This window comes from Dermacentor andersoni, chromosome 4 (genome assembly GCF_023375885.2).
Source record: "Dermacentor andersoni chromosome 4, qqDerAnde1_hic_scaffold, whole genome shotgun sequence".
Classification (NCBI taxonomy): Eukaryota; Metazoa; Arthropoda; class Arachnida; order Ixodida; family Ixodidae; genus Dermacentor; species Dermacentor andersoni.
The window spans coordinates 172,326,246-172,353,401 of NC_092817.1; the positions used below are offsets into that span (position 1 = coordinate 172,326,246).

At 45.6% G+C, this 27,156-nt stretch overlaps 1 protein-coding gene across 1 annotated transcript; it reads left to right on the top strand.

Annotated features, from left to right (window-relative positions):
• Nucleotides 1–2,032: 2,032 nt before the first annotated feature.
• Nucleotides 2,033–27,156, top strand: LOC140212813 (uncharacterized). The gene is made up of 4 exons (XM_072287972.1): nt 2,033–2,373; nt 4,039–4,253; nt 8,094–8,288; nt 26,710–27,156. The coding sequence occupies exons 1-4, from the start codon at nt 2,286–2,288 to the stop codon at nt 26,965–26,967; spliced, it is 756 nt and encodes a 251-aa protein (XP_072144073.1). The 5' UTR covers nt 2,033–2,285; the 3' UTR covers nt 26,968–27,156.

Here is a 27,156-nt window from a genome sequence, read left to right on the forward strand (position 1 = left end):
ACCCATGTAAAGTGCCCGTAAGAAACTGGAGCATAAATTGTTGCCTGTATGACTTGGTTCAGTTCATGTTGTTTAATGCCAGACAGGCGTTTCCTATTTCTGTTTACGCGAACTGGTACATTAGCTGTGCAATGCGCCTAATATTTCCAACTTTTCAACAATATAAGCCACGAATCTCAGCGGGTAGCCAAAAGGCTATAGTGTTATGCTATTGAGAACGAGTTCGAGGCTTTGCTCCTGGCAGAGACATATATCCCGCATATATTCCGCAGCGGGTACCGGGGTGCTAGTTGAGGTTGTGATTGAAGCGGCCGTAGTGGTTCAGTGGCTGTGACGTTGAAAGTCTGTGCACGAGGCCGCTGGTTCGATTTCCTACGCACGGCATTCACAATTCGATGCAGTCGGAATGCAACAAAAATTCTGTAACGTGCTTTGGGTGCACGTTGAAAAGCCACAGCTGTTCGAAATTATGACGGAATACTCCACCACGGCAACACATATAACCCGCTATGCAGTTTTCTGAAGTTGAGCTTCAGAATTTATTTTATAATTTGCGAGTGAGACAGTTAAACCAGCACTATGTTCAATAACAATACGATTCTAGCTATGGAAAATATGTTCGCACAGGCGGTTTATGCTCTTTGCCGGACAGTGTTTGCGATAACACTTCGTCATTAATCACATAATTAACAAACGTTACCGAATCACCTGTTTGTTGTTATGATTAAATCATACGTTTACATTGGAAACGTGAAATCGTATTTGAAGAACTTTGTTTTGTGCTAGTCTCTTGGAACGCTTTTGCGACAAATTCAAAATCAAATGTGACACTCATGCGGCTAGTTACGCACACTGGGGCGGGGATCTTAACAAAACATCAAGCACACGTCAACCGACTAACACACGACGCTACCTCACATTCCTCCAGTGACATTGAATAGCACACCTTTCTTTTCAATTCTACACTCGCGGCGATAACACACTCTCGTTCTCTACGTCACCCACTCGTCTTACCCACTCTACATTTACGAAGAACTGTAACTAAATATGCTATACCGAGGAAAGCAGATGTCGCTTTAAAAATGACAAGTCCACTAGTAGGAACGTTGGCTCCGGCTTTCACCTTGTTCTCGCGTTGACCCAAATGGATCGCAATGTGAAATTTGGAAACCCTATTAGTTGGTAGAAGCAAGCAAATCTATATATATATATATATATATATATATATATATATATATATAATATGCCTCAACTATATAAAGTGCAACTGACTGTGGCCACCTTCGGACCACCATCGGTTGCACTACGCTCCTCCAAGAGGCAGGACGTGTCGAGGGTGCTCCCAAACAACGCGTTGCAATGTGGCAGACACGGTTGAAATCATGAAACCACGGCCTCAAAAAAGTGCTACGTAGTGCTGACGCATTTGTCTTGAATTTAGTGCTAAATAGCGAACGAGCCAGATGACTTTATTTGGAATCCGACGATTGGGAGGCCCGGGCCTGGGGCCGCCTACATGGCCATTGGGAACTGCCGCTCCCGAACGACCTCCATGGCTCGCTGGACGGTCCAAAGTTGGTCTTGGAGTTCTGAGCTAAGCAGCGCGGCCGACCACCGCGCCCGTAGATTTTCCAGGGAGACTGCCATTTTGTGTTTATATATTTTACATCCCCACAGCGTCTGTTGAAGGGTGGCTCTCAGACTTGCATATCTTGCTTATATCGCTGTCCTATATATCGGGGTAGAAAGCGACTGAATTTTTATTTCAGTATTTCTTCGACATTATAGTAACAATTGTTCACACGTACACATTTGCCTTCTCATTCTTGATCTGCTTGCATTCTGGTTCGCAGTATGCAATAAATACGTAACTAAGTAAATTATGTACAGTATGTTGTGTTTTCTGCTTAAGGATTGGATATCGTATTATTGCTCGCTGAATTATTCCAGTTGAGAATAATCGCGACGTGACCACAACAACCACAAGATGTTAATGACGTCGTTGTGTTCTGTCTGGTTTTTGCAGATTTTCGATTAGCGTACACTCCACTGCCGCTAAACAAATTGCCTGCTGCCACGAGGTTCTCTCAAGCCCCGACAGGGTCGAGCCTCTTAATCTGATCTTTGCTCCGCTGGGACACTCGTGTGGTCCTCCCGATGTCCCCTGTGGAGACCATCTAACCTCTTTGCTTTTGGGCGGCACGTACTTCATAAAAGTGCTCCCGGATGTCGCCAAAGGATTGGGCCTTTATCTGGCACTGACACGCAGTCTACGGAAGTTGGACATGGAATTTGAAACGTCGCATGACTCGGCGCAGACCATCATAGAAGGCATCGCAAAGAATAAGAGCATCGAGCAGCTGCGGATAGAAAGTAGGTGAACTGCGCGTAGAATGCGGAATTTTGTTAAGCTTTTGAGTGATGTAACGCAGCCCGTCGTTGCTTTCCACTTTACAGATATTGCGGGCAGCATAACATTCTCTGCAGTTTAGTCAGGGCACCTAACATAACATGTTCAAGCTTGTCCGTAAGTGAATTGCGTTTTGCAGTATACTGCGGACAACGTAAAGGACTCAGCTGGTGGCGCAGAACATTACCAGAATAAGCAGATGTATCATTGGTGATCAATTATTGTATAATAGCTGCTGGCGTGAATTTTCCGCAGAAAGAACGTAAGGTGAACACAGAGCCTTTCTAACGCAAATCTTTATTAGTTAATCCAGCCAGACTCTCCTAACCGTGGCTGCTGATGGGTGCTGGTGGGGTCTTGCCGGAGAGGTCATATTTAAAAAAAAAACTCACAATGGTTGGATTGACCCTCGGTCACTGGTTCCAAATGCTCTATCAGCCCACAGTCGTACGTATTGTTTGTGCCAACATCAAGAAGCTCTTCGAGATGATCACAGGGTGTGTAACGTAGCCTAGCATCACGCGCGCACCAGATTTTTTTAGGCCAAAGACGCAGGAATGACATGGGATAACTTGCAGCGGTTGATTAAACGCTTCACGAAAAGTTCACGTAGGTCCCAAAATATGCTTTTGATGAGCATAAGTTGTTTCAGTTTTTTTTTTTAAACGAAGACTCCTGTAGCAGCAAAACGTGTCAAATGCATTGTGGTTGGACAACGCATCACGAAATCTCGCTACCAACGTTGTTGCTTCAATTTAGCTCTCAGGTACTCCAGAATTTTGGGAAGTTTAGCACGTTTGCAGAGAACTTAACTCCCTATTCATTGCAAAAAATTGCAGTTCATCTCTGCGCAGACAAATTCATCAACACGTCGCAGGGTTGAACTATTGAGAAATTGCTCAAAGTGTGATGGCTAACTGGATTCCAATTCCACGACCAACATGTGATTTTTGAAAAAGGCTGTTTGTTGGGAGGTCGCCATTGCAATACACAGCGAATTTGGCTACAACAATCAGCGTATAAGCTGGAATCACTTTATTCCCTACCTTGTTTCAGTTCAGCCGACACTGTATACTCGTCTAACAAGCAGGATTTTGTTTTCTGCGGCATGATGGCTACTGGGTATACTCTGCAGCAGCGACTATAGTATATCTTTCTCTGAAGGTTGCCAATCAACGTGTACTTCTGTTTCAATGTAATCAACGTTCCTTCGCCTTACCTTTAATACATCAGCGCCTCATGGTGACTATGATATAGAGTTGCCCGCACCTGAAACTCAAAAGCTGTCAAAACAGACACAATCCCGCATAAAATTTTCTTTTTTTTTGTGCTTGTGATTGCCATACTAATTTCGTAACCTAACCAACATGCATTATATTACCACGCTACCAGATCACAAATCAGCGCTTCGTTCTCGCATGGTTTACTGACCTTGGGTTGAGAAGTGTTCAGAGTAAAATGGAAAAACTCGCCCAAGCCCGCACACTTCCACGGTGGATGGCGCTGTACTTGCGCACTAGATACTAACAGTCCCGGCAACTTCGTTTTATAGTATAGTACGGCAGCCTTCATAGTTTTGGTAGCTTTGGCATGGATACTTGGTTCTGAATTACCTTTTGTGGACGCAGGATTCTCTGTGAAGGATGATGACTGGGCAACCTTGACCAATTGGCTGATCGACAATCGGCGCTTGCACAACCTGGACATCTTGCCTCTTCCTAGAGAGAATGCGGCATTGGTCAAATCCTTGGCAACGTCATTCGAGAGCAACTACTCCGTCACGGCAATGAACATATTTGACCGTGATCTCGAACAAGCATCCTGGATGCGCATAAAGAACATCGTAAGAAAGCTCTGTGCGATGCCCATTATACGCGCTACATACGCATGCAGTTGCTTGTGTGTTTATTTTATATTCATTCACGGGACGCATAAAACCTCGCATACACATATCGCATGAGATTAAGAGAGCAGTAGCTGCAATAACAAAGGATAATCTCATCTTTAACAAAACAAACCGCTAATATTACACAATGCAATGTATTTCCCGATAGGATGCGCGCGCAGTGCTCTAAATGTAGTCATCGTGATTAACAAATATGAGGGAACATAAAAAATATTCTGAATGTAAAACAGCTGATTCGGCATGGGTTAGAAATAAGGACATATCCACCAGTAAATGTCTTCAGCCAGCGCATTAGTGCTTCTAAAATGAGTGACCAAAACGCATACAATTCAGCAAGAACAATGGACAAGGAAAGGCAATTTAAGAGAACAGCGCAAATGGAAGAACGAGCGAACGCACGAGTGTTTTCCTTGCCGAACACTCGACAAATTTAGTGCGGGACAGTCCTCCACTCTACTTCTCGCTGATGCGCCCTCCCCGCAACTCAGTTGCATGGGCACCATTTCCCTCGGCTCCTTTGTGTCTCAAGTCGAACCATCTGCAGCCGCAGACCACAAAAACAGGTGAAAGTGCAAAATCAAGCTATTCACTTTACCAACCTTTTGCAAGGTGAAGCTGTTTCACCAATAAGCAGACGATTGAGGAGATGTGCAAGGTGCAGAGCTCCTAAAGATTCCCACATCTGGTGGAGCACTTTAACGTTGAACACGTTAATTTATATCACTGAATGTGTTTTTAACTGATACAAGTGTACGCCACTGAGATGGGCATATATACACGGAAGCAGTCACTACAGCCCAAACTCATCGCATTTCGGCAGCGCGCACACGGCGATATTCCTTGCCACTGTTCACTGCAAACGTGGCGCCAGCGAGAAAGGGTTTCGATCGAGGACTTCATCATCATAAGCCTATTTATGTTCACTGCAGCACGAAGGCCTCTTCTCTGGGATCTCCATTCACGCCAGTCCATCGTCAACCAATTCCAACTTGTACCTGTGTATTTCCTAATTTCGTCACCCCAGCTAGTTTTCTGCCGTGCTCGACTGCGCTTCCCTTCTATTGGCTCCCATACTGTAACTCCACTGCTCCACCAGTTATCCATACTACGTATTGCATGGGTTGTATTTGTTCATTTTTCGCTCTTAATATCAATTACAACATCGGCTATCCCCGTTCGCTCTGTCATTCACACCGCTCCCTGTCTCTTAGCGTTACGCCTAACATTCTTCGTTCCATGGCTGTTTGCGTGGTCCATAACTTGTTCTTGAGCTTCTTTGTCAGTCTCAAGTTTCTACTCCATGTGTTAGCACCAGTATAATGCACTGACTGTACAGCTTTCCATTTGATGATAATGATAAGCTTCCAGTCAGAATCTAACATTCTCTGCCATATGCGCGCTCCAATCCATTTCTATTCTGTAAATTTCCCCTCATGATCAGTGAGTGAGTGAGTGAGTGAGTGAGTAAGTGAGTGAGTGAGTGAGTGAGTGAGTGAGTGAGTGAGTGAGTGAGTGAGTGAGTGAGTGAGTGAGTGAGTGAGTGAGTGAGTGAGTGAGTGAGTGAGTGAGTGAGTGAGTGAGTGAGTGAGTGAGTGAGTGAGTGAGTGAGTGAGTGAGTGAGTGAGTGAGTGAGTGAGTGAGTGAGTGAGTGAGTGAGTGAGTGAGTGAGTGAGTGAGTGAGTGAGTGAGTGAGTGAGTGAGTGAGTGAGTGAGTGAGTGAGTGAGTGAGTGAGTGAGTGAGTGAGTGAGTGAGTTAGCGAATAAAATTTTATGGGGTCCAGCAAAAGGCAATAAAACGCCTACCCGCCTAATGCCACGACGGGACTTAAAGATCTCGTCTGCCGGCCCGATCGCGGGCGCCCTGGACGGCCAGGATGTGGTCTTCAAAGACGGGACTTCGCAGGAGCGTGTCCCACTCTTCCTTGGTGAACTTCGGGCCCAGCGACCCGCACTCCCAGAGTATATAAGGCAAAGTAGCAACCCACCACAGGCCACGCATCTCTTAACAGCATATATCCTGAAATTTATCCGAATTGTTCCTCATGATCAGGGTCCCCTCTGAGTAATTGACCTAAATAAACGTCCTGCTTCCCATACTCTACAGGCTGGTGTGCGATCCTGAACTCTTGTTCCCTTGCCCGACTATTCATGATTATCTTTGTCTTCTACATATTAGTCTTCAACCCCACTTTTACACTTCCTCTGTTAAAGTCCTCAATTATTCATGGTAATTCGTCCCCAATGTTGCCGAACAAGACAATATCATATGCAAACCGAAGGTTGCTGACTTATTCGCCATTGATTTTCACTGCTAAACCTACCCAGTTTATTACATTATAGGTTGAATACTTCTTCTAAGCTTGCAGGGAATAGAAATGGAGAAATTGTATCTCCTTGCCTGACCGCTTTCTTGATAGGTAACTTGATACTTGTAGACACAGTGAAGCTTTTACCTTGCAATTAGTGAATATACTAAAGAGAACGCATTTCAGTGTATTTTTATTGCTTCAATCGAAATGTCAATACACTTTTGTAAAAACGCTCCAATCGGAGGAAGCTTCAAGCAAACAAAACTTGTCATCTACCTGGTTGTAGCGCGCAGGTACAGAGGAAACATATAGGGGTTACTCGGAAACTTTTCCAATCAAAAACATAATCACCCAGTTCATGCTTCCGGTCAAGTTCTAATGTCTAAATTCTTGGTTAAGTGAGGCACCATGGCTGCGGAAGCGTTAAACGAAGTTAGATAAGTGCCGCACTTTCCTATGCCGCCAAGCTTCGCTTTTCCCCATCCTTCCTGCCACAAGCATCAAACATCGCCTTTGTCCTCATGGCATCGCTGCATTGATGTCTCACTGTGGCCTGAGTATTTTCTATCATTTAGGCATATCTTGTGAACAGTGTAATGCATAAACATTTCCAGAAATGAAAAGTGAACAATGTGGTACATATACACAAACAATGCGTGAGATTGCATGTTACACAATATGTAAATAAGCAGAATTGTGCGCATTCGGCTTAGTTGTACATCATTTAATCGTCAGTTCACTGAAGCTTTGCATGACACGAATTCCAGCATTTGATATACCTAATCTATTTTTTTCTCAGAGCCCATGGTAGTGATGTTATCAGATCTTAAAACATGCCACGTAATCAAAACTAGTTTATACTGCTAGTTTATTCCTTCATCAGATAAAAAAAATTACGTATTTGTCTATTTAACAATACACTTTCTCTAGCTTGTCAGAATGTTTCAAACGCCGAGGAGTCAACTTTAGAAAGAATACATCCATTCAGCTTTTTACCTTCTAGGAAACAGTCCTCGTTTTTCTATGTAATCTTGCTCTATGCATCTTTCATAATGGTACCATTCAATGCATTGGTATTTGTTTATTATATTTTCATTTTTCTCGGAACTTCCAAACTTAAGACGTAGCCGTTGTTGGCATCCTTCAGGCACATAAAATAGCAAATTCACTGCCAGCTTTCCACTGCCAACCAGACTTAAACACGACTTCACCTTTGTAGTTGTTTTATTTTTCTCGCACCTTCAAACACTGTTGTCAATACTAAATATTTGAATACTTGTTGGCAGCTAACGTTGGCAGGGCCAGACACGGTCCTAACGACACGGCCACACGTACAGCAGGCACTCAACAGGTCTGCTGTGTTCTACGTGAGTGCCGACATTTCTGAACACGCATCACAAGCATTCCTTAAATGTTCAGTGTTTTTTTTCCAGTGCCTGAGCTCACGAACCATTCTGAAACCCTGCAGACTCGGCGTAACTACGGATTGGTGCAGCGCGCAGCTGCGTTCGTCATGGGAAGCTCGCTTAAACGCGCTGCTGTCGCCTACGAACTGGTCTCGTGGCACCCGCAGCTTTCCGAGGTTGTCCAGTGCATGGGATTCCTGAGTGAAAGCGAGGCCAAGGCGAGAATGGAGCGAAGCCCCCTTCGGCTTCGTGATGAGGTAGGCGATGGTCCAAGGCTCTCACTAGGTGAATCACATTTCATTTCATAAGGATGTGCTGAGCCGTCTCCGGATTGCAGCATACACATGCCTCGTCTTATTGCGAATAGTTGCTCCGGTATGTTTTTGTTCTTCGGCAACCAGCTCGAGCATGAAATAGCGAAGTACTTCCTTTTCTCTTATCGTACAGATTTTCCAGTCTAATTTCCTTCTTGCTATTGTAAATCCCCATGATTTTTCTTTGCATCAAATTTGTTTTCTGTGTTACTTTCACTATATTTCTGATGACTCTTGCTTGTTTATTTGCCCTTTAAATTACCCTGTACTTGGTTTTCAACTTACTTGACTTCTTCCACCATTCTGTGCCCACGCTTGTCAGGTTAAGATACTTGTGCACTTTAGTTGCCCATTTATGTTGATGCATCGTCCTGAGTCTTTCTTCAAAACTCATTTGTTCTGTGCTTCTTAAATTTCAAAAGAGGCCCAATCTATATCACCCTGCACTGCCTTACTTGTGGTTTTACCGTGGGCTTCCGACGCGAACTGGCGTACCAACCTTTGGTTAACTTCTAACCAAGCCATAATATCCGATATTAAGTACATAATATTTACGAACGTTAGCGCTGCCGCCATGATTCCTTTCCAGATTCCACGCACAACCTCACATTTATTGTGGCCCCAAAGTGCTATACGTTTCATAGTTGCATTGCGCTTCCGCTTTATTTTCAGAATATCGTGGAGGGTGCTTCAAAAGTTATTCCCTTCATTTTGTATACGCCGAGATATTTATATTATTTGTCTATCGGTATGACTTTTTGAATTGACACCACGAAATTACCCGACTTTTCATAAAAGGTCATAATTCCCAATTTCTCTGTGCTCACCTCAACGCCTATATTGGTCGCTGTGTTACCACAGATATTCTGCATTGCCGGCTAGTAGAATATGTTGCTCGCATACACCAGTCCGCAGACATTCTGTTGCACCATGTGTATATTACGCATGTAGGATCAATCAAACCCTAATTGACTTTTTGCAGTGGTCTTTCAATGCCTTTAACATAAAGCGTGAACAACACTGGAGAAAAAGGACACCACTGCTTCAGTCCTAGGTGAATTTCTACCACTCCGTTACATCTTCGACATTCCGGTACAACTTACACTATGTTGTCTCTATATATGTCCCTCAGCAGCTCCAAGAAATTGTTATTTATACTTTCGTGCTTGAGAATATACCATAACAATTCCTTGCCTATGTTGTTGTAGGCTCCTTTAATATTCAGAAATGCTATCCATAAAGCTCTATTCTGAGCTTTTGAAATATTGATGCACTGAGTAAGTACAGTCAAATCCTCTAAACGTCTGCCTGGTCGGAACCCGCTCTGTAGTTCCCCGAGTACATAATTTTGTTACAACCCACATAGACAGTTATAATATTATGGCTTGCATTACTACTCTGTATGTTACCGACATCACGTAACTGGCCTATGCGTGCTCGTCTTATCCTTATCACGTTCGCTTTTGTAGATGAGCTTAATCTTGCTTTTACGCCATCCAACCTGAATTTCCTTCCACCTACTCAATTGCTCTGTGGTAGCAGTCGCTTGTCCTTTGCACCAATGTTTTTGATTAACTGCTTTGGAATTTTGTGAGATGCTGCGGCAATGTTGTTGGGGACATTTTCTTCTACTGTCTTCTAGCAATAGATTTCTATACTAAATTTTGATCCCTCAGGCTTCTCTGTTGTTGCTGGATCTGTTTGAATCGGGGCTATGCTTTTTTTTCGTGCCGTAGTTATACCTAATACCATCTCTGGTGTACCGCAGTGCCTAGTCTTCTTCGAAAATGTTACCGCCTTCGTTACTTACAGCCGTATACGAATATTGAGTTGGTGCTCGTTTTGGTGCACCTTTGTCTTGTGAATGTTATGCACCCAACGTTCACTTGTGCATTTAATTTTCTCTTGCACAAGCTCACTCGCCACCCTCTTCTCTGTATTTTTTCATCTACGGAGCACCTCTTGTTCGTATAGTCCTAACTTTATGGCTTCTCGATGATCCTTTGAGGCCTGCTCACGCTCTTGCATATCTTCCTTTATTTCGTTCGCTTGCGGTTCTGAGCGCCATGGTGCATTTACGAAAAGGCAGGTGCTACAAGCCCAATTTTGTGCATTAGAAACCTTCGGAGAAATTCAATACCATCGGAAAAACTCCTAAACAATCTTGCACTATGATGACGCTGTTTGCAAAAATCTGTTTCATATGGTGCAATTTGTCCTGTAATTTCCTTCTTTGGTCGTCGCAGCTCTGGCACATCTAAAAGCGGCCCCGTCGAGCCTGCGATATGTCGATATGTGGAACTGCTGAACTTTATTGGGGAAGTCGCCAATGCAGCGTAGACGGCGAATCAATAACAATATGGATCATCACATGTCATGGCGACGAGCCTGCTTATTATATCGAAGCCAATTACATGAACACTCCAGACGAATGTTCGCCGTCATGTTAAGTGCGAAGTCCAACTGCGACAAGGCTTGCTTAAGCCATAGTAGCGCAAATAATAATGAGCACAACACTAGACCGGACACAACGGGCGCTACACTCATAACTGATTTATAGGCCTCTTGAAAGCCAGGGGAAACCGCTAAAATGCGCATGCACAGGAGTTCGTTACGAAAAAAAAGATGAATCAAATCAGACCTCGCTTCGAAATAGACAAACGAGAATATCTAATGCAGTTCGTACTTCTTTTCTTGATATGGGCGGCTTCCAAAAGTTCGTGTGCGAGAAATTGTTGGCTGCTGCCCAGAATCTTTATCTACGAAACGAAGGTTCGCGCTTGCAAGCCATACAATGCTCGAACAGATGCGGACTGCTTTTATTTTTAATTGAAAGTTCGTGCAGCCGTGCTCGGTCACTAACGCATCGCCCAGTTTCGTCTGCATTAGCCATGATATGTTCTAGTGGTGCCCTCTTGCTTTTGACCTCAGCGATGGACTCCTCTGTCATGCCGCGCGCTCGCTCGCTACGGGAAGGCATCTTGGCGGTGGCGGCCGACCTGTTCCATTCGAGTTTTTCAAGCGTGAGTGGGCAGGTATGTAGAACAGTATGTAAGTCTTTTGGAACATTATCCCTTGGTAAATGCAGCGCACTGCCCGTCGTTAATACGCTCAGTGTGGATTGCTGCTGGTGTCGTCTACTAGCAATCAGTCGGCACACGTGCTTGCATGGCACTGATTTCTCTCCATTCGTGTTATACTTCGCGGCGCACTCTTAATTAGTTGTCAGCCATTTTTTGACAATGAACAGCAGTGACTGGCCTTCGGCAGTCGTGTCTAGGCCGTGATACTCTCCAGGAAGTGTCTGAAGTGACATACAACCATGTACGTCCCCAGGAGTTCTCTTCTTATTGTGCTGTAGCGGTCTAGATTAGTGAGAGCTTCCGAGAAAAGAAGGAAAGGGGCTGCCAGTCATTATCCGGAAGCTGTTGAAGCACCGCTCCCATTGCTGCATCGGACGCATCAGTCATAAGGAAAAGTGGGGCTGCTGGTCACGGATGGACGAGAAGGGTTGCCTGAGACAGCTTGGTCTTAATTGTATCAAAAGCGGTTATTGCTTCTGGGGACCAGGCGAGTTCAGTTGTCTTGGATTTGCTGCCCTGCAACATATCCGTTAAGGGCCGGAGAAAAGCGGCGGAATGAGTCATGAAGCGGTTCTAGAAATTTACGAGGCCAAAAAACTCGCATGGTTTACGGATGGAAAATGGCTGACGAAAATCTTGTATGGACTTGGCTTTTAATGACAAGAGATAGATGCCATCTTTCTCTACACGATGATTGATGAAGTCCAACTCGAGGGCGCCGAATTCGCAGTTCACCCTATTGATGGTAAAGCCATATTCGGCAAGGCGTTGAAAAAGTTGGCCCAGATGTTGCACGTGTTGTTCTGCGTCGCGACTAAAGACAAGCAAATCGTCGATGTACGCGAAATGGAAAGGCTCTCGTCACTCTGTCGATGAATCGTTGAAAAGTTTGCGCAGCATTTCGAAGGCCGAAAGTCATGCGCAGCTACTCGAAGAGTGCAAATGGCGTCATGGTCACGTCTTAGGAATATCCAATGGTTCCACAGGAATTTGATGGTAAGACTTCACCAGGTCGATTTTTGAGAATATTGTTGCTGCATGCAGTGGCGCAGAGAAATCTGCTATGTGCGGAAGTGGGTAAGGGTCCTGCCCAGTAGCATTATTGAGCATACGGTAATCTCCGCATGGCTGCTAGTCTGCAGTAGACTGCTTGGGCACCAAATGCCGGGGACATGCTTAAGGACTTGAAGAAGGCCACACGATCCAGAGTTCGAGCATGTGTTCAAATTCGACGCGTGAGATCTTACAGCGATCACGTGGTAAACGGCGAGCTCGAGCGTGGACTGGTGGACCTGTTGTAATGAAATGGTGAGCGACATCTTGTTTGACTGGCAAAAGGTAGTTGGCCGGTGGAAAAAGGAATGGAAATTTCTCAAGGAGTTTTATGTAGACTGACTGAGTTGTTGACCACCGGAAGTGGCACTCGCGAGACTACACCAAGCACAGAAAGGTTTGTCGTCGCATCAACTAAGTGTCTGTGATGCATCTCAACTAAGAGATTATAATGGTGCATGAAATCCGCTCCCAAGATGGGGCAGGCAACATCAGGAATTAGAAAATTCCCACATAGTGTACTGCGGAGGCCGATGTTGAGGAACAGTGCTTGTTCCCCACATCTGACAAAGGGGGTCTCATTGGCAGCTTGTAGCTTTGATTGTACTTGCCGGCGCTTGCGAGTCACCGCTGAGAAAGGGACGACGCTGACCTCTGCACCAGTATCCACGAGAAAACGGAGGCCTGTAGTTTTGTCCGTCACGAAGAATAAGCGGTCCGAGTGCCACGCGCCGCTTCTACTGGTGTTGGAGGAAATTGCCCTGAAAACTACAGGGCGCGGTGCACTTTCACGTTGCGTTACCGAACATACGGTGGTACCAGAATTCGCCTTGCTGTGATGAGGACGGCGAGTGGCTGCGCGAGAAAGAGCGCTGATATTGAAGAGATAGAGCGGCAATCTGGTGTGACAGTTTGTAGATCTCCTCGCTGAATTCATTGCGCAGGCTTTGCAGGGAGGGCAAGTGTGGCACAGTGGCTGCATCGCAACATTCCACGACTGAAACCGCGGGACTTGATATGTCCATGCCCCGCAGGGGAGTCTGCGCCAGCAGGCATTTGGTGTGCTGCGACACCACGTACCCGAGCACACGGGGGTTGGACCCTCCTGCGTGTCCGGGGAAAAGGGGATCCCGGGGGTTGAGACGATGGCGGGTGTCTGGAACTTTACCGCTGCTCGGCGGAGGCAACACACCTCTTTGGCCTCGGCTTCACGTAGACGGCACCCCCGGACTGACCCACCCGGGGGAAATCGGCAGTTCCCTTTTCCTGTCCCCCTCTCCATTCTGCGTATTTGTCTCTTCCTTTCAGTCTTTCCTGTCTTCTCCTCTCTTCTATTATTTTTCTGACTTTCCTGGCAGCGAGGGATAACCTTGTGTGGGTGGCCAACCTTGGGTACTCCAGAATGCGTTATAGTAGCACCGTAAAACTGGCGATGGCTTGTCTTACTCGTAACACTTGCTCCGTCCCCATGTTGGGCTTGGTGGTTGGCGGTTGGCGCTGCTGCCGAACTCAAGACCCCTATAAGGCTTCAAGTCAACCACTATCCCTTGATCACCCTCTAAAAAGAGGGCGCACTGATGCAAGCTTCGAATTCTTTTTTGAAAAACGATGAGGAACACTTTCCGAAGTGCCATGTCACACACAGTGAAGGTAACACGAGCGTGCGGAATTTTCCTCCTTGGAGGCGAAATGCCTCGTAAACACGATAGGACCAGGCTACAAAGCCACAAAGATTTCCAATGGAGACCTGCTTCTTGAATGAAAGGATAAAGCCGAATTTGACAAAATGAACAACTTTAAATGCATTGGCGATGTAGCTGTCACTGTGTCGGCACATCGAACCATGAACACGAGCCGTGGAGTAATCTCTGAAGACGACTTCATGGACCTTAGTAATGAAGAGTTGCTTGAAGATTTTCAGGACCAACATGTCATCAAAGTAGAAAGAATACTAATCCGCAGAAATAACGAACAACTTCGAACAAAGCACATTGTACTAACCTTTGGTATCAGTGTGCTGCCTAGTACATTGGATGCAGGCTATATCAAAGTGCGTGTTAGGCCGTAAATTCCAAATCCTCGACGGTGCTTTAAGTACCAGAGGTATGGGCATGGATCCCAGACATGCCGAGGAAGGCAGACTTGCGCGAAATGCAGTTCGAGTGAACATCCATCAGACACTTGCGACTCATCTCCACATTGTGGGAACTGTGATGGAAGCCATCCAGCCTACTCCAGGACATGCCCTAAATGGAAGAAAGAAAAAGCAATCATTGTAATAAAGGTCAAAGATAATATAACATTTCACGAAGCACGCAAACGTCTTTCATACTTAGACCACACAAGCTTTTCCGAGGTAGCGCGATGGGGGGCAGCGTCACAAATCCCTCGGGAGTCTACCGCGGTCACAGATAGTGGTCCGGTAATCACTCCGCCGGCACCCCTTATGGCAGCAGCAAGTGCTGCTCCATCATCATCGAAGGTGGGCCTGCAGACTTCGATTTCGCAGGTTCCAAAGCTAAACCGAACTCCACGGCCTGGGACGCAAATCTCAACGTCCATTTCACGACCCTCCAGTGCCTCCGAGAAGGTCATGCAGGGCGATCAAAAATCCCCGGCGTCATCGACGCCGAAAGATCAGCGCTCGCACGAGCGCACTAGAAGAGATAAAATACCTGTAACTGTTCAAAAAAAGGAACCAGTAACCTAAATGGTTACCGTCCTTGTATACAGATCTATCTATCTTTAACGCGGCCTCTTCAACACAGACAACAAAAATCTTCCTCGATATGGCTACACAAAAAATTCAGTGGTATGCCAGGGGCCTATTTAATAATCTAGATGATGTCAAAGATATACAAGAGGAATATCAGCCACGACTGTTCTGCGTTCAAGAAACACATTCAAAGTCTACACACAAGAACTTCTTAAGACAGTACATAATCATCCGTAAAAATAGAAATAATGGTAATTCTTCAGGTGGTGTGGCAATCAGAGCCCAAAATCAGTAGCATGGCAGCATGTATCACTCCAGAGTTCATTTGAAGCGGTGGCTGTTCGGGCTTTATTGTTCAACCAAGATATAACTATTTGCTTCATATATATATATATATATATATATATATATATATATATATATATATATATATATATATATATATATATATATATATATCGCCTGATGAACGGTTTGAAAAAGCAGAAATTGAAAAGCTGATTGACCAGCTTCCCGAACCCTATATAGTAACCGGAGACTTCAATGCTCCCGGCACATTCTAGGGTGAGTCAAGATGTGATGCGAGAGGACGGGCAATTGAAAAGTTCCTTCTTTCATCTGGAGCCTTTCTATTTAACAAGACAAAGCCAACTTTTTACAGTCCTACACACAACACGTATTCGGGTTTAGACTTAGCCATAGGGTCCGCATCACTTCTTTCATACCTGGAATGGAGAGTTATCAGTAATTCATATGGGAGCGATCATTTCCCAACACTCCTTGAAACAACAAAGTGGCACGATAGACCAGCTTACCCCCCAAAATGGAGACTTGATAGTGCGGACTGGTCGAAATTTAGAAACATAAGTTAACTGCGCCTGGAAGAAGTGGACCACCTAGGTGTAGAGGAACTCACCACCTTTATCACTGAACATATCCTCTGTTCTGCTAAAGAGTGCATACCTCAGTCCTGCGTAGATAAAGTCAATCCAGAACCATGGTGGAACAAAGACTGAAACCGCAAAGAAACGGCGGAACAGAACATGGAGTAGATTTTCACGCCACCCAAGAACAGAAAATCTAATAGAAATTAAGCCGTGCAAAGCGAATGGCAACCGTATCCGCCGAATATCCAAAAGAGGAAGCTGGACACGCTACGTATCCTCCATAAATTCATACATGGACGTTAGCAAAGTATACAATAGGGTACGTAAACGAAAAGAACAACGTCCAAATCCTTTTCCTCTCATCCCTGGCTCTGGCGATACAATAGAAGATCAAGCAAATACTCTTCGTGAGCACTTTCAGAGGGTATGAAGCTCCGAAAATTATACCGAAATGTTCTTACACCATATAAGAATAGCTGAAAGTATTCCTCTGCTTCCAAACAAGTTGTCATTCGAAGGATACAACAAACCACTAACATTCCATGAACTCAAGCTTGCCCTAGGTTCTTGTGGCATCTCGGCTGCAGGCTCTGACCCAACGCCTTATGAAATAATCAACAATCTGCCTGGTGAGACCCTAAACTGCATCTTTGGTCTATACAATAAGATTTTTGCAATTGATCATATGCCTTCATCTTGGAAGGAGGCAATAGTCCTGCCAATACTGAAACACGGCAAATACTCTTCCTTAGGTAACAATTACAGACCAATTGCACTCACGAGCTGTTCACTTAAAGTATTTGAAAAAATTATTACCCTTCGTCTTGTGTTCTTTTTAGAATATAATAGTATCTTGGACCCTCACAAATCTGGCTTCCGAAGAGAAAGGTCTACAACCGATAATCTCGTTCTCCTTGCGTCATATATACGTGATGCATTTGTACACAGCTAATACTGTCTATCTGTATTCTTTGATCTTGAGAAGGCATATGATACTGCCTGGCGATACGATATTCTGCAAGACCTGTCGTCCTATAGAATTTGTGGTTATATGCGGAACATCTCGCAAAATTACCTATCTGAAAGGAACTTCCGCGTAAGAATTGGCAATGTTCTATCGCGCACATTTGTTCAAGAAAACAGCGTACCACAGGGAGGAGTGCTAAGTTGCACACTTTTCCCAATTTAAATGAACTCTCTCCGCTCTGCTATACCTTCCATGGTGTCTCATTCTGTCTATGTGGACGATATCCAAGTCAGTTTTAAATCTTGCAATCTGTCCGTATGTGAACGCCAGATACAGTTATGTGTTAATCGGCTCGCGAAATGGGCAGACGAAAACGGGTTTAGATTCAGTGCAGAGAAGACTACCTGTCTGCTGTTTTCCAGGCGAAGAGGGGCATGTCCTGAGCCATGCATTACAATGAATGGGAGAAGCCTGGTAATTAGAAAAGAACAAGAAATTCTGGGTGTAATCTTTGATATTAAGCAAACTTTCATGCAACATATAAAACAGTTGAAGCTGATATGTCTTAAAACTATGAACCTTTTGATAATTTTATCTCACCAGTCGTGGGGAACAGATAGGTATTATCTGCTATCTCTTTTTAAAAGCCTTGGGTTGTCACGCATAGACTATGGATGTATTGTTTATCAGTCAGCTTCAAAGACAACACTTAAGCTAATCGATCCTGTCTATCACTTAGGTATCCGCCTAGCATTCGGTGCCTTTGATACGAGATCCGTCCAAAGTCTATATGCAGAATCGGATCAGTGGCCGCTGGATTATCAGCGTACATATCTAGGAGTCACCTACGCAATAAGAACCTTGTCGCTAAAACAACATCCATGCAAAGCACTCATAAGTGCTCAGTCCATAAATCAGTTGTAATTAAACAGGCTTCCCCACGCTCCGCCGTTCCCGTTAGCAGTACCATCTGTTGCGGAAAAACCCGGAGTAGTTTTCACAGATCTGCAGGAAAGCGACTACGCTGAACCCATCCCACCTTGGGAGCAATATACAGTTACCTGTGACCTGTCCTTTACACAACTTAACAATAAGAGTTGTCCAAGTGCCCTCATCCAGCAACATTTTTTGGCCCTTGAAGACAAGTATTGATCAATGGCATTTTTCACTGATGCTTCGAAGTCTGCAACTTCGGTATCATGTGCAGTCCATGGCCGAAATTTCTCCAACTCTAAAACCTTGCATAACCATAGCAGCATTTTTACAGCCGAAGCGTACGGTGTTATGATCACTGTTGAGTACATAGGACTGCAGAAGATACAAAAGTCATAATATACACAGATTCCTTAAGCGTTGTCATAGCTCTGTCCTGTGGCAAAGCAAGCCGAAACCCTGTAGTTAACCAGCTCCATAAGCACATTCAGGTAGCGTATATACAAAACCTTGCTCTTGTTGTAGGCTGGGTGCCAGGCCACTCTGGGATCGCAGGCAATGAAATGGCGGACAAAAATGCTGCACAAGCGGCTCATCGGGATACAATTGATGTAAGGTGGGTACCTGGTGTAGATATGTAACCTACGGTACGAGAAGCGCTCCGTAATCATTGGCAAACTGAGTGGGACAAAAAAGATGAAAATAAGCTGCACCTGCTTAAACCGCAGTTAACCAAATCTTTTCCACTGAAGCTTGATAGACACACCGAAGTCACCCTAGCACGACTCAGCATAGTATACACTGATGGCACGCACAAATATCTCTTGACAGCAACTGACCTACCGACGTGCACACGCTGCGGTGAGAACCTAACCGTCCTACATGTCCTCATTCAATTTCCTGAACTTCACTAAGACCGATTGGCTCATTTTAGGGAGCTCAACTCACACGATTTACACCCCCACCCCCATTCCTCGAAGTTCTTATCAGAGGATGCACTTTTTAACTTTAAAAGAGTTCTTAATTATCTTGCACAAGCTAATTTTCTCGACATCATCTCATACCATCCTAACCTTCACGTTGTGCCTCACACGTGAGGTACAATCTGATGCTCAAAAGTATGTCAGCACTCCTTGTGTAAGCAAGAATTGTACAGCAAGGGACTCAGACGATCCAGATTAATTTAACATGTGAGCCTGTAGCAAATGCCTTTAAGGCCCTATATTTATCTTAGTAATTATTTTAGTATTTATCCACTAGTATTTATAGATATATCTTACGTGTAGGCCTGTATACAGCCTTTGTTTTAAGTCATAGTCCTAAACTCGCAATTTTACTAAATATAACACATGTCCTGGCGCTCATTGGCCTTAGATGCCCTTGCGCCAATAAACATCAATCATTAGCCAATTATGTTCATGAAGCAGCCGGAAAGTTTGGCTAATTGGGACACGGGCAAACTGCTAGGGGCCGCCAGAATCATGCGGACGGAGGTGGGCAAACGTTGTAGGAACAATTCTCGAAGCAAATATTAACCGAAGGTTGTTTCCTTGTCTTCAAGGGGCTGTTTAAAATGACTCAGGAGCTGCGAATATTTGCGATCCCCGAGCTCTTCAGTTTGGAGAAACTGCTGTAGGCGTCGCTGTTCCGACATTGTCCTACGTTTGACGAAATGGCTCGTGATGTCAGAAGGGCCTGTCGCCAGTGGGTTGAAGGATGAGATCACGAAGCTGGGTGGCAATCTAGGGCAGCATCGAGGATACGAGACGGTTGAATTTTTGAGCCTGCGAAGTGGCTCGCGCAATGGTGGACTGGCTGTTTATTTGAGCGATCAAGAGTTCGGGGTCCACTGCCCACTTTAGGGGTAACCTTTGCGAAAGAGTAGACACGTCGCGCTGCGGTGCAGGGGTTCTTCGATCGCTGTCAGCCGTGACGATGGTTCCGCCCTGATCATTGGAAGCATTGCGGTTGTCTTAAGCCATGTCCACCGTCCGTGGTCACCAATATTGTGGGGTGCAAAATCAGTGATGACGATGAGCCACAACAAACAGAAATACATTTTCACTGAGTGGAAGGCCTTAGCTGACGCTCATACCTAGAGGGATCGCGCTCCTGGCTGCCTCGCGCCGGCAGCTCGTGATGTGGGCCGGGCGCCCGCTTCGCTCCCTACGCAGTGGACTGCCGTTGTAGTTGTTGTTGTCGTCCCTACCCAGCCGCTGTTCTACTCGTCTTCCTCGACGTCTATGCTGCTACACTGTTTGTCTCTACCCAGCGCGCACTACCTGCTCAGGTACCTGATCCCTTGGCCACCGGTAGTTCAATTTTGTTGTTGCCAGGAGCGTTAAGCACTTCATAAAAGACACCTGATCCTGTTCCAAAAAATTAGGTAGTTTCTGCGCTGCTTTATTGCATGTGCTACTTAACTGCCTTTGCTGCAGAATTCGGCATATTGCTGCAATGTGGCATGAGTACAAAATGACATAAGGTAAATAAGTGATGTATCTGCAACTTTAAATGGTCCAACACGATGAAAGCTAAACCTGCCCAGAAAGCACGAAGCAATTATAAAAGCATGTTGTGTGGCTGAGTATTAGATCTGATTTGCCTGAAATATCGTGCAACTTTTACTTTAAAGGGGAAGTTTTTACGCTTTTCATCCGGAAATTGTGATGGGCGAGAAAACTATCCTGTCCGTTCATTGAACTTAGTGGGTTGGTTTCAGGACTAAAAAATTGACCAAACACACATCGGCGCAATAAATCGGTGATAGGTTTTCCTGCTTCTTATAAACATATCTTTATTGTTGCACTTATATTAATTGAGGACGACGCAACGAGCTATGGAAAGAAGAATGATAGGTGTAACGTTAAGGGAAAAGAAAAGAGCAGATTGGGTGAGGGAACAAACGCGAGTTAATGATATCTTAGTTGAAATCAAGAAAAAGGAATGGGCATGGGCAGGATACGTAATGAGGAGGGAAGATAACCGATGGTCATTAAGAGCTACGAAATGGTTTCCAAGGGAAGGGAAGCGTAGCAGAGGGCGGCAGAAAGTTAGGTGGGCGGATGAGATTAAGAAGTTTGCAGGGACAACATGGCCACAATTAGTACATGATCGGGGTAGTTGGAGAAGTATAGGAGAGGCCTTTGCCCTGCAGTGGGCGTAACCAGGATGATGATGATTATTATTATTATTATATCAAGTGATATTTTCCGAATGGTCTCCGGTAGCCTAAAAATCCGTTCAACAGAAATGTTGTCATTCTTTTCGCATTTCAAATGTCAATTTTTTGCATTAGAATATCGTAAAGAAATTTATTTGCAAAACATAAAGTGTAATGCATGCTTGGCGACTGCAAAATATGATAGAGGGGGATGCAACTAATATTCGTGATAAACCAACTGTCAGTGAAATGAGGTTATTTATATGAGCAAGAGTTTCATACGTGCAAGACCAACTGAATATAATTATAACCGGAATGTAAAATTTGCGTCAGCTTACTCCTTGTTCGATGCAAAATTTAGCCAGTGAGCCCTGCGATCGTGATCGTTTCAAAGCTCCGTAGACTTCCGTTTGCTTGTTATGTGTGACGCTTGGTGATTGAGTCGTAACTACATGCCCTTACCTAGACGTCTGTAATTATATGCAAAAAGAAAGCTATTATGGGATTTCACATGCCAGAAACAATGATTAGGAGGCACGCCGTAACAGAGGACTCCGCATTAGCTTTGACTATCTGGGGTTGTGTTCTTTGCAGTCAAATCTAAGTACACGAGCATATCTGCACTTTGCTGTCCATTTACATCTACCCCACAACCGACAGCTCTCCAACGAAACGTCATAGCCGCTGGGCAACCACAGTGTTTTGTTATAGGGAAGATAAGTTTGATGGTGGTAATAATGCTGGTATTTTTAAAACCAACCTAGACAAAATACAAGTAGTAATCGGAGAACGCCGGGCTACGCGAGCGCGCGTCCACAGCGTCAGGAGACGAATTGAAATCCAGCTGTTACAGCGGAAGTGTAGCAGACCGGAAATGCAACTCCCCACAACGATGTCCCCGCAGCGTCATTCGCAGCGTCATTCGCAGCGTCACCGTCAGACGCGCACGAGGTGAGCAGGTAACAATTCAAGAACGTAACTTTTCAATAAAGCAAACCACGCCGGTTGTACATCTCCCATGCGGCCTCATGTGATTCTTCTGGCGTTAACGCTTTGTATTTTAACATGAAATTAATTGGAGGACACTTAAGCTTTGCCTGTAGTAGTGAAACGCCGCAGCAATTGAAAATCCTTGACTTTCTTCCGTCTCCCGGCAACTTCGGCTTATGTAACCGTAATGTTTACCGGAAAACACTGGCGTCAAACAGTATGCATGAAGGCGATCTTTCTGGTAGAAACGCGCCTCTTGGTTCGGCCGCGATGCGGCGGCGGCAAGCGCTATCTGCAGGTGTTGCAAGGAACCGGCAGCGCTGCTTTATGGCTTTTGAGATCTTCGCGCGCAAATCTGGGAGGCCATGGCCCTTCTATGGGTGGTACAAACGCTGGAGAGTGGACTTGTTCTTTTTAGTTCTCGCGTAACAGAATTATGTTTTTTTGTATATCCATACTACAATCCGATGCTATCATGTCTGTAGGTTGTGTGCAAGTCGTACTTTACGATTTTTCTACGTAGTTTCTTTTGCGAAGTACAATTACTTCAGTAATTTCCTTGCGCCACATGGAAGGCCTGCGTTGTTGGCTATGCGTGGTTCCAAATTCGTTTTGTCGAAGGGACGCCAGACACACGACGCCAGATTTTCTGCGACACGTGACCCTTAACCGTTGTGTACACTGTATATATTCAACATCATTTTGTACATGTGGGATCTAGTTTATGTGTAACTGTGCCTTTCCGTGAGTATATGTGTTTATATGTTGGTGCTTGAGGACTCGGACATTACTTACGTTGAAAACGGGCTGTGTTTCGTTTCTTACATGTTATCGTCCCGGTGGAATTGTGACGTTATTATGACTCAATGTTCGTATCGTCTCTTGTCGAAATACACTTTTTCTAAACACAACACTCCCGCGTTAACAGCGCACGAGTTTACGTGGCGCGAAATACATCACTGGAGCGCCATACAAACTGGCTACCTTCACATTGTGTGACATATTGTGGACATAAGGCACTATTCAGTGCTTCATCTGCTTCTGGGCCGAGACAGTTTTTTTTAAAACAAACCTTTCTTTGTCTTTTCTTTTTACTTGTTCGATTCCGCTGCTGCTGTTTTGCACGCCTCATAGGGAGATGCTTGATAACGTGCATAATGTACATTGCAAGAGCGTGGGAAACCTTTCCTATGAACTTCGGGGGCGTCGGAACTGTGTACTCCGCAAGTCCCTCGCCGTTGCCACAATGCTCTCTGGAATTCTGTCGCCGTCGACATAATGATGTAATTACGCATGCGCCCCTCACAAAAGCATTGCAAAAGCTGCAGCGCTTATATTTTGTAGTCACGCGCAATGGCCGAGAGGGAGGTAGAACGGTATGGAGAAGGAACAGGATGCGTAAAGCCAACTCCGTAATGACGAGAGAGAAGACGAGAGAGAAGGAAGTCCTATAAGACACCTTCCGTCACAAAGGAAAGAATTTCCGCGTGCGTTGACTGATATTTCAGCCTCAAGCTTGTCCATTCGCCGTGCTCCTCTTCACAATCGCCATAACCTCGTACAAGGACTGATCAGTGTGTGCATTTCTTCTGCATTTGCTCCGCTTCTTTGAGTATTGATACTGAAGAAATCGCAGGTTCTGTGCATTCAATGTTGTTAATTGTTTGTTTGAACAGTGTCAATGACTGCAAGGCGACACCAAGACCTGAGTCGGTCACATGAAATGTGATGTTTGCACTATATTTAATTATTCGATACGTTACATTCGAATTTGTGGATTCAGAATCCGACTGTCCGCGAGGATTTGGCCGCGTCTTAAGCTCCCCTCAGACCAGAGATGAGGGAATACTTTTTATTTGTGTATGCAGTTGCAAATCGTTTGGCAGACTGTGAAATACAAGCGCTAAGGCTGATCTTGATTGCAAATCTGGTTCAGCAAGTCGAAGCAGTCACTGCTTCTCAGGACAGTAGCCAAGCGGGCAACCGGAAGTTTCTGGCGTTAAAATTGCAAGTGGATGGTTTCTCTTAAGGCTTAAAGCAGAAAGGCGAACTTGGGCCGCTGCGCTCTGTTGCGAAGATTGTTCTTGTTGCATCGCTATGGCTTGTAGAATTGATGATTTGCGGTCATACGACCCCGCACGACCGAATGGTTGTCCGAGCACCAGCTGGTTAAACAGGGCCAATGGGCTTTTCGGCTTTGCTGAGCCTTGTTAAGCAAGCTCTTCGGGCGACCCAGAAGCTCGATCCAGAACAAGATCCGGGAGCGTACCCTGGGTCCACGGGTAGGTCGACAGGATAATAATCGTGGAGATAGTAGCCTTTGAATACAACTGGCTCGTTCTACCTCTCCAGGAAAAAAAAACGCCCACATCTTCGTTCACTTGTCGGCTGCGCCGAAATTTCCAATAAGCCCATACATATCAAATAGGTCAAATTAGCGTCATGCCGCCATTTCTTACCTGGTTGTTCTTCTCCTTTGTCTCCCGGTTCCCTCGGATGTTATCGCGCAACTTCTCTTTCGGCACGCTTCAAATAATAATAATAATAATAACAATAACAATAATAATAACAATAATAATAACAATAATAGTAATATTAATAATAATAATAGTAACAATAATGGTAATATTAATAATGATAATCAATCAAGATATGGTACGGCACGTTTCTGCTCTTTCTAAAAAATAAGCACCATGGAAGCTGGTCCACGCGGACAACTGACGCAGAGTCTTTGTGCGCAGACGGAAATCCACATTAAAGCACCGCGGCCTGAAAATGACGACACGCAAGTGGTGATCCAGCAAATAAACACTTTATCCGCGGTGCCCTTACCCTGGGTGGGGGAGGGAGGGGAGAGATGCATTATGCAAAGAAGTAAGGCGTGCAGACAGGACACAAGAGTAGAGAAGTGGACAACACCGTGGCGTTCGTGTTGTCCACTTCTCTACTCTTGTGTCCTGTCTGCACGCATCACTTCTTTTTTGCATAATGAATCGTTACCAACTAGCTCAGCTTTCTGTCGTTCTAAGGGAGATGCCTGATGCGTAACGGAGCACGGGTGCCCAGCGGGTGCTGGTCCGTCGGTCAAAGGACGTTGCAGCAGCTATTGCTCCTAAGGCTTCAGTAAAAGGATTTCTCTCACTCAGCCACCGTGCAATGCCCCGTGTAAGGGAAGCCCAGTACTAACCTTCTTGCACGCTACGGACAACGGCGCACAGCAACGCCTCGAGGAAACATTTCTCGCTGTGCGCTCTGTGCACAACTTAGACAAATGCATGGGGTACATGCAAAGTTTCTTTTAACACCTAATCACTGCTGCATGCCGTCGAAATCAAAGCCAAATGCAGTCAATGAACACAAACAGCACAGCAAGCTTCGATTCCCATAGGGCGTGGAATCTGCATGTTTTTATTTTCGTCTAGGGCCCTTCACCTTCTTCGGGAGGGTCTAATGGACCGCTTTCCAGACTTAGTCCGGGTATCCAGCTCTAAAAATTATCCCCTATTCTTCGTCAAAACTGCGCTGAATTGTGTAGGGATAGGACTAAGAGCGCTTATTTTAGGCAGAGTGCGGAGATTCCTGTCTTTGCTAGTTTCTAATGTCCTAAAGCATAAGGCATGATGGCTTTCCGTGAACGCGGGCTATAAAACCAACACGCATGTTATTCATACAAAATTATTAATAAGATGACTCTGACGTAGATGAAGTCCCATCTACCGTGCTACCAGGTACAGAAGGAATAGTAGTTGCACACATCCCTGCAAGTGTCGGCGCGCATGACGCGATAACCAAGGTGCACAATGGCCAAAGGCAGGCCATCGACAAACCTAGACTAATCGTCTCTTTTCGCTCATTAATCCCTAGGCTGCATGCCTTGGAAAACCTTGCTTGGCTTCCATTTGTCACCGCCCACTCATTGCAGCCCATAACTTATTCGATTATTTCAATTTGTTTGAATAATTGAATTGACTAGACCAGAAGTACATCATGCGGCAAGCTGTGACCCGTTTACTTTCCACTTGTGTGCGCGTGCGTGTGCGCGTGCGTGTGCGCGTGCGCGTGCGCGTGCGCGTGCGCGTGCGCGTGCGCGTGTGCGTGCGCGTGTGCGTGCGCGTGTGCGTGTGCGTGTGCGTGTGCGTGCGCGTGTGCGTGTGCGTGTGCGTGTGCGTGTGCGTGTGCGTGTGCGTGTGCGTGCGCGTGTGCGTGTGCGTGTGCGTGCGCGTGTGCGTGTGCGTGCGCGTGTGCGTGCGCGTGCGCGTGCGCGTGCGCGTGTGCGTGTGCGTGCGCGTGTGCGTGCGCGTGTGCGTGCGCGTGTGCGTGTGCGCGTGCGTGTGCGCGTGCGCGTGCGCGTGCGTGTGCGCGTGCGCGTGCGCGTGCGCGTGCGTGCGCGCGCGTGCGTGCGCGCGCGCGCGCGCGAGATAGAGAATCCCGAACAGGGTTTACATTGTAGCTTCGTGCTACAGTGGGATGGATGCTAATTTTCCCTTTCCTTCGTTCCTTCCCTCTTGAAACTTCATTGACATTGCAAGTTTCCAGATAACTTATTTGCCGTTCATGTATTTTTCCATGCAGTTCTGGCAGCTCTCTGGTATTGTCAAAGAACAGCTCATCTGCAATGCGCCGCCTACTGGAGCAAACGGGAAGAAGGTCCGCCAGCTCGACAAACTTGGCGCCCACATGTTGGATTACCTACGCTCCTACCTCAAGGTCGGTGACATTCTGGACGACGAAGAGGAGGATCCGAAAAGCGAGAACGCAGCTGCTGTCACGGAGCGTTGCAGCAAGCGAAAGCGGGCGAACAGCACCGACTTTCTGCAGCAAGAGCACTGACCTGCAGAGGAACTGAGACGAATAGTGCGGCTCTCCTTAGCCGTAAAAGCTTTTTAGCAACTGTTAACAAGGCTGAAGTCAGCGCTCACCTTTTTACGAGTTGACGACTGTTCCCTTTTTGGCAAATGGAACGTGAAATCGCTCAATAAAAATGTTTTTGAAAAAAAGGTAGTGGCGGGTTTAGAAAAA

What these genes read in the sequence shown, in the direction of transcription:
- LOC140212813 (XM_072287972.1), top strand. Translation starts at nt 2,286, where the DNA reads ATGGAATTTGAAACGTCGCATGACTCGGCGCAGACCATCATAGAAGGC. An exon ending in CGAGCAGCTGCGGATAGAAA is followed by an intron (nt 2,374 to 4,038) that starts GTAGGTGAACTG and finishes TTGTGGACGCAG; the next exon opens with GATTCTCTGTGAAGGATGAT. An exon ending in CCCTTCGGCTTCGTGATGAG is followed by an intron (nt 8,289 to 26,709) that starts GTAGGCGATGGT and finishes TTTTCCATGCAG; the next exon opens with TTCTGGCAGCTCTCTGGTAT.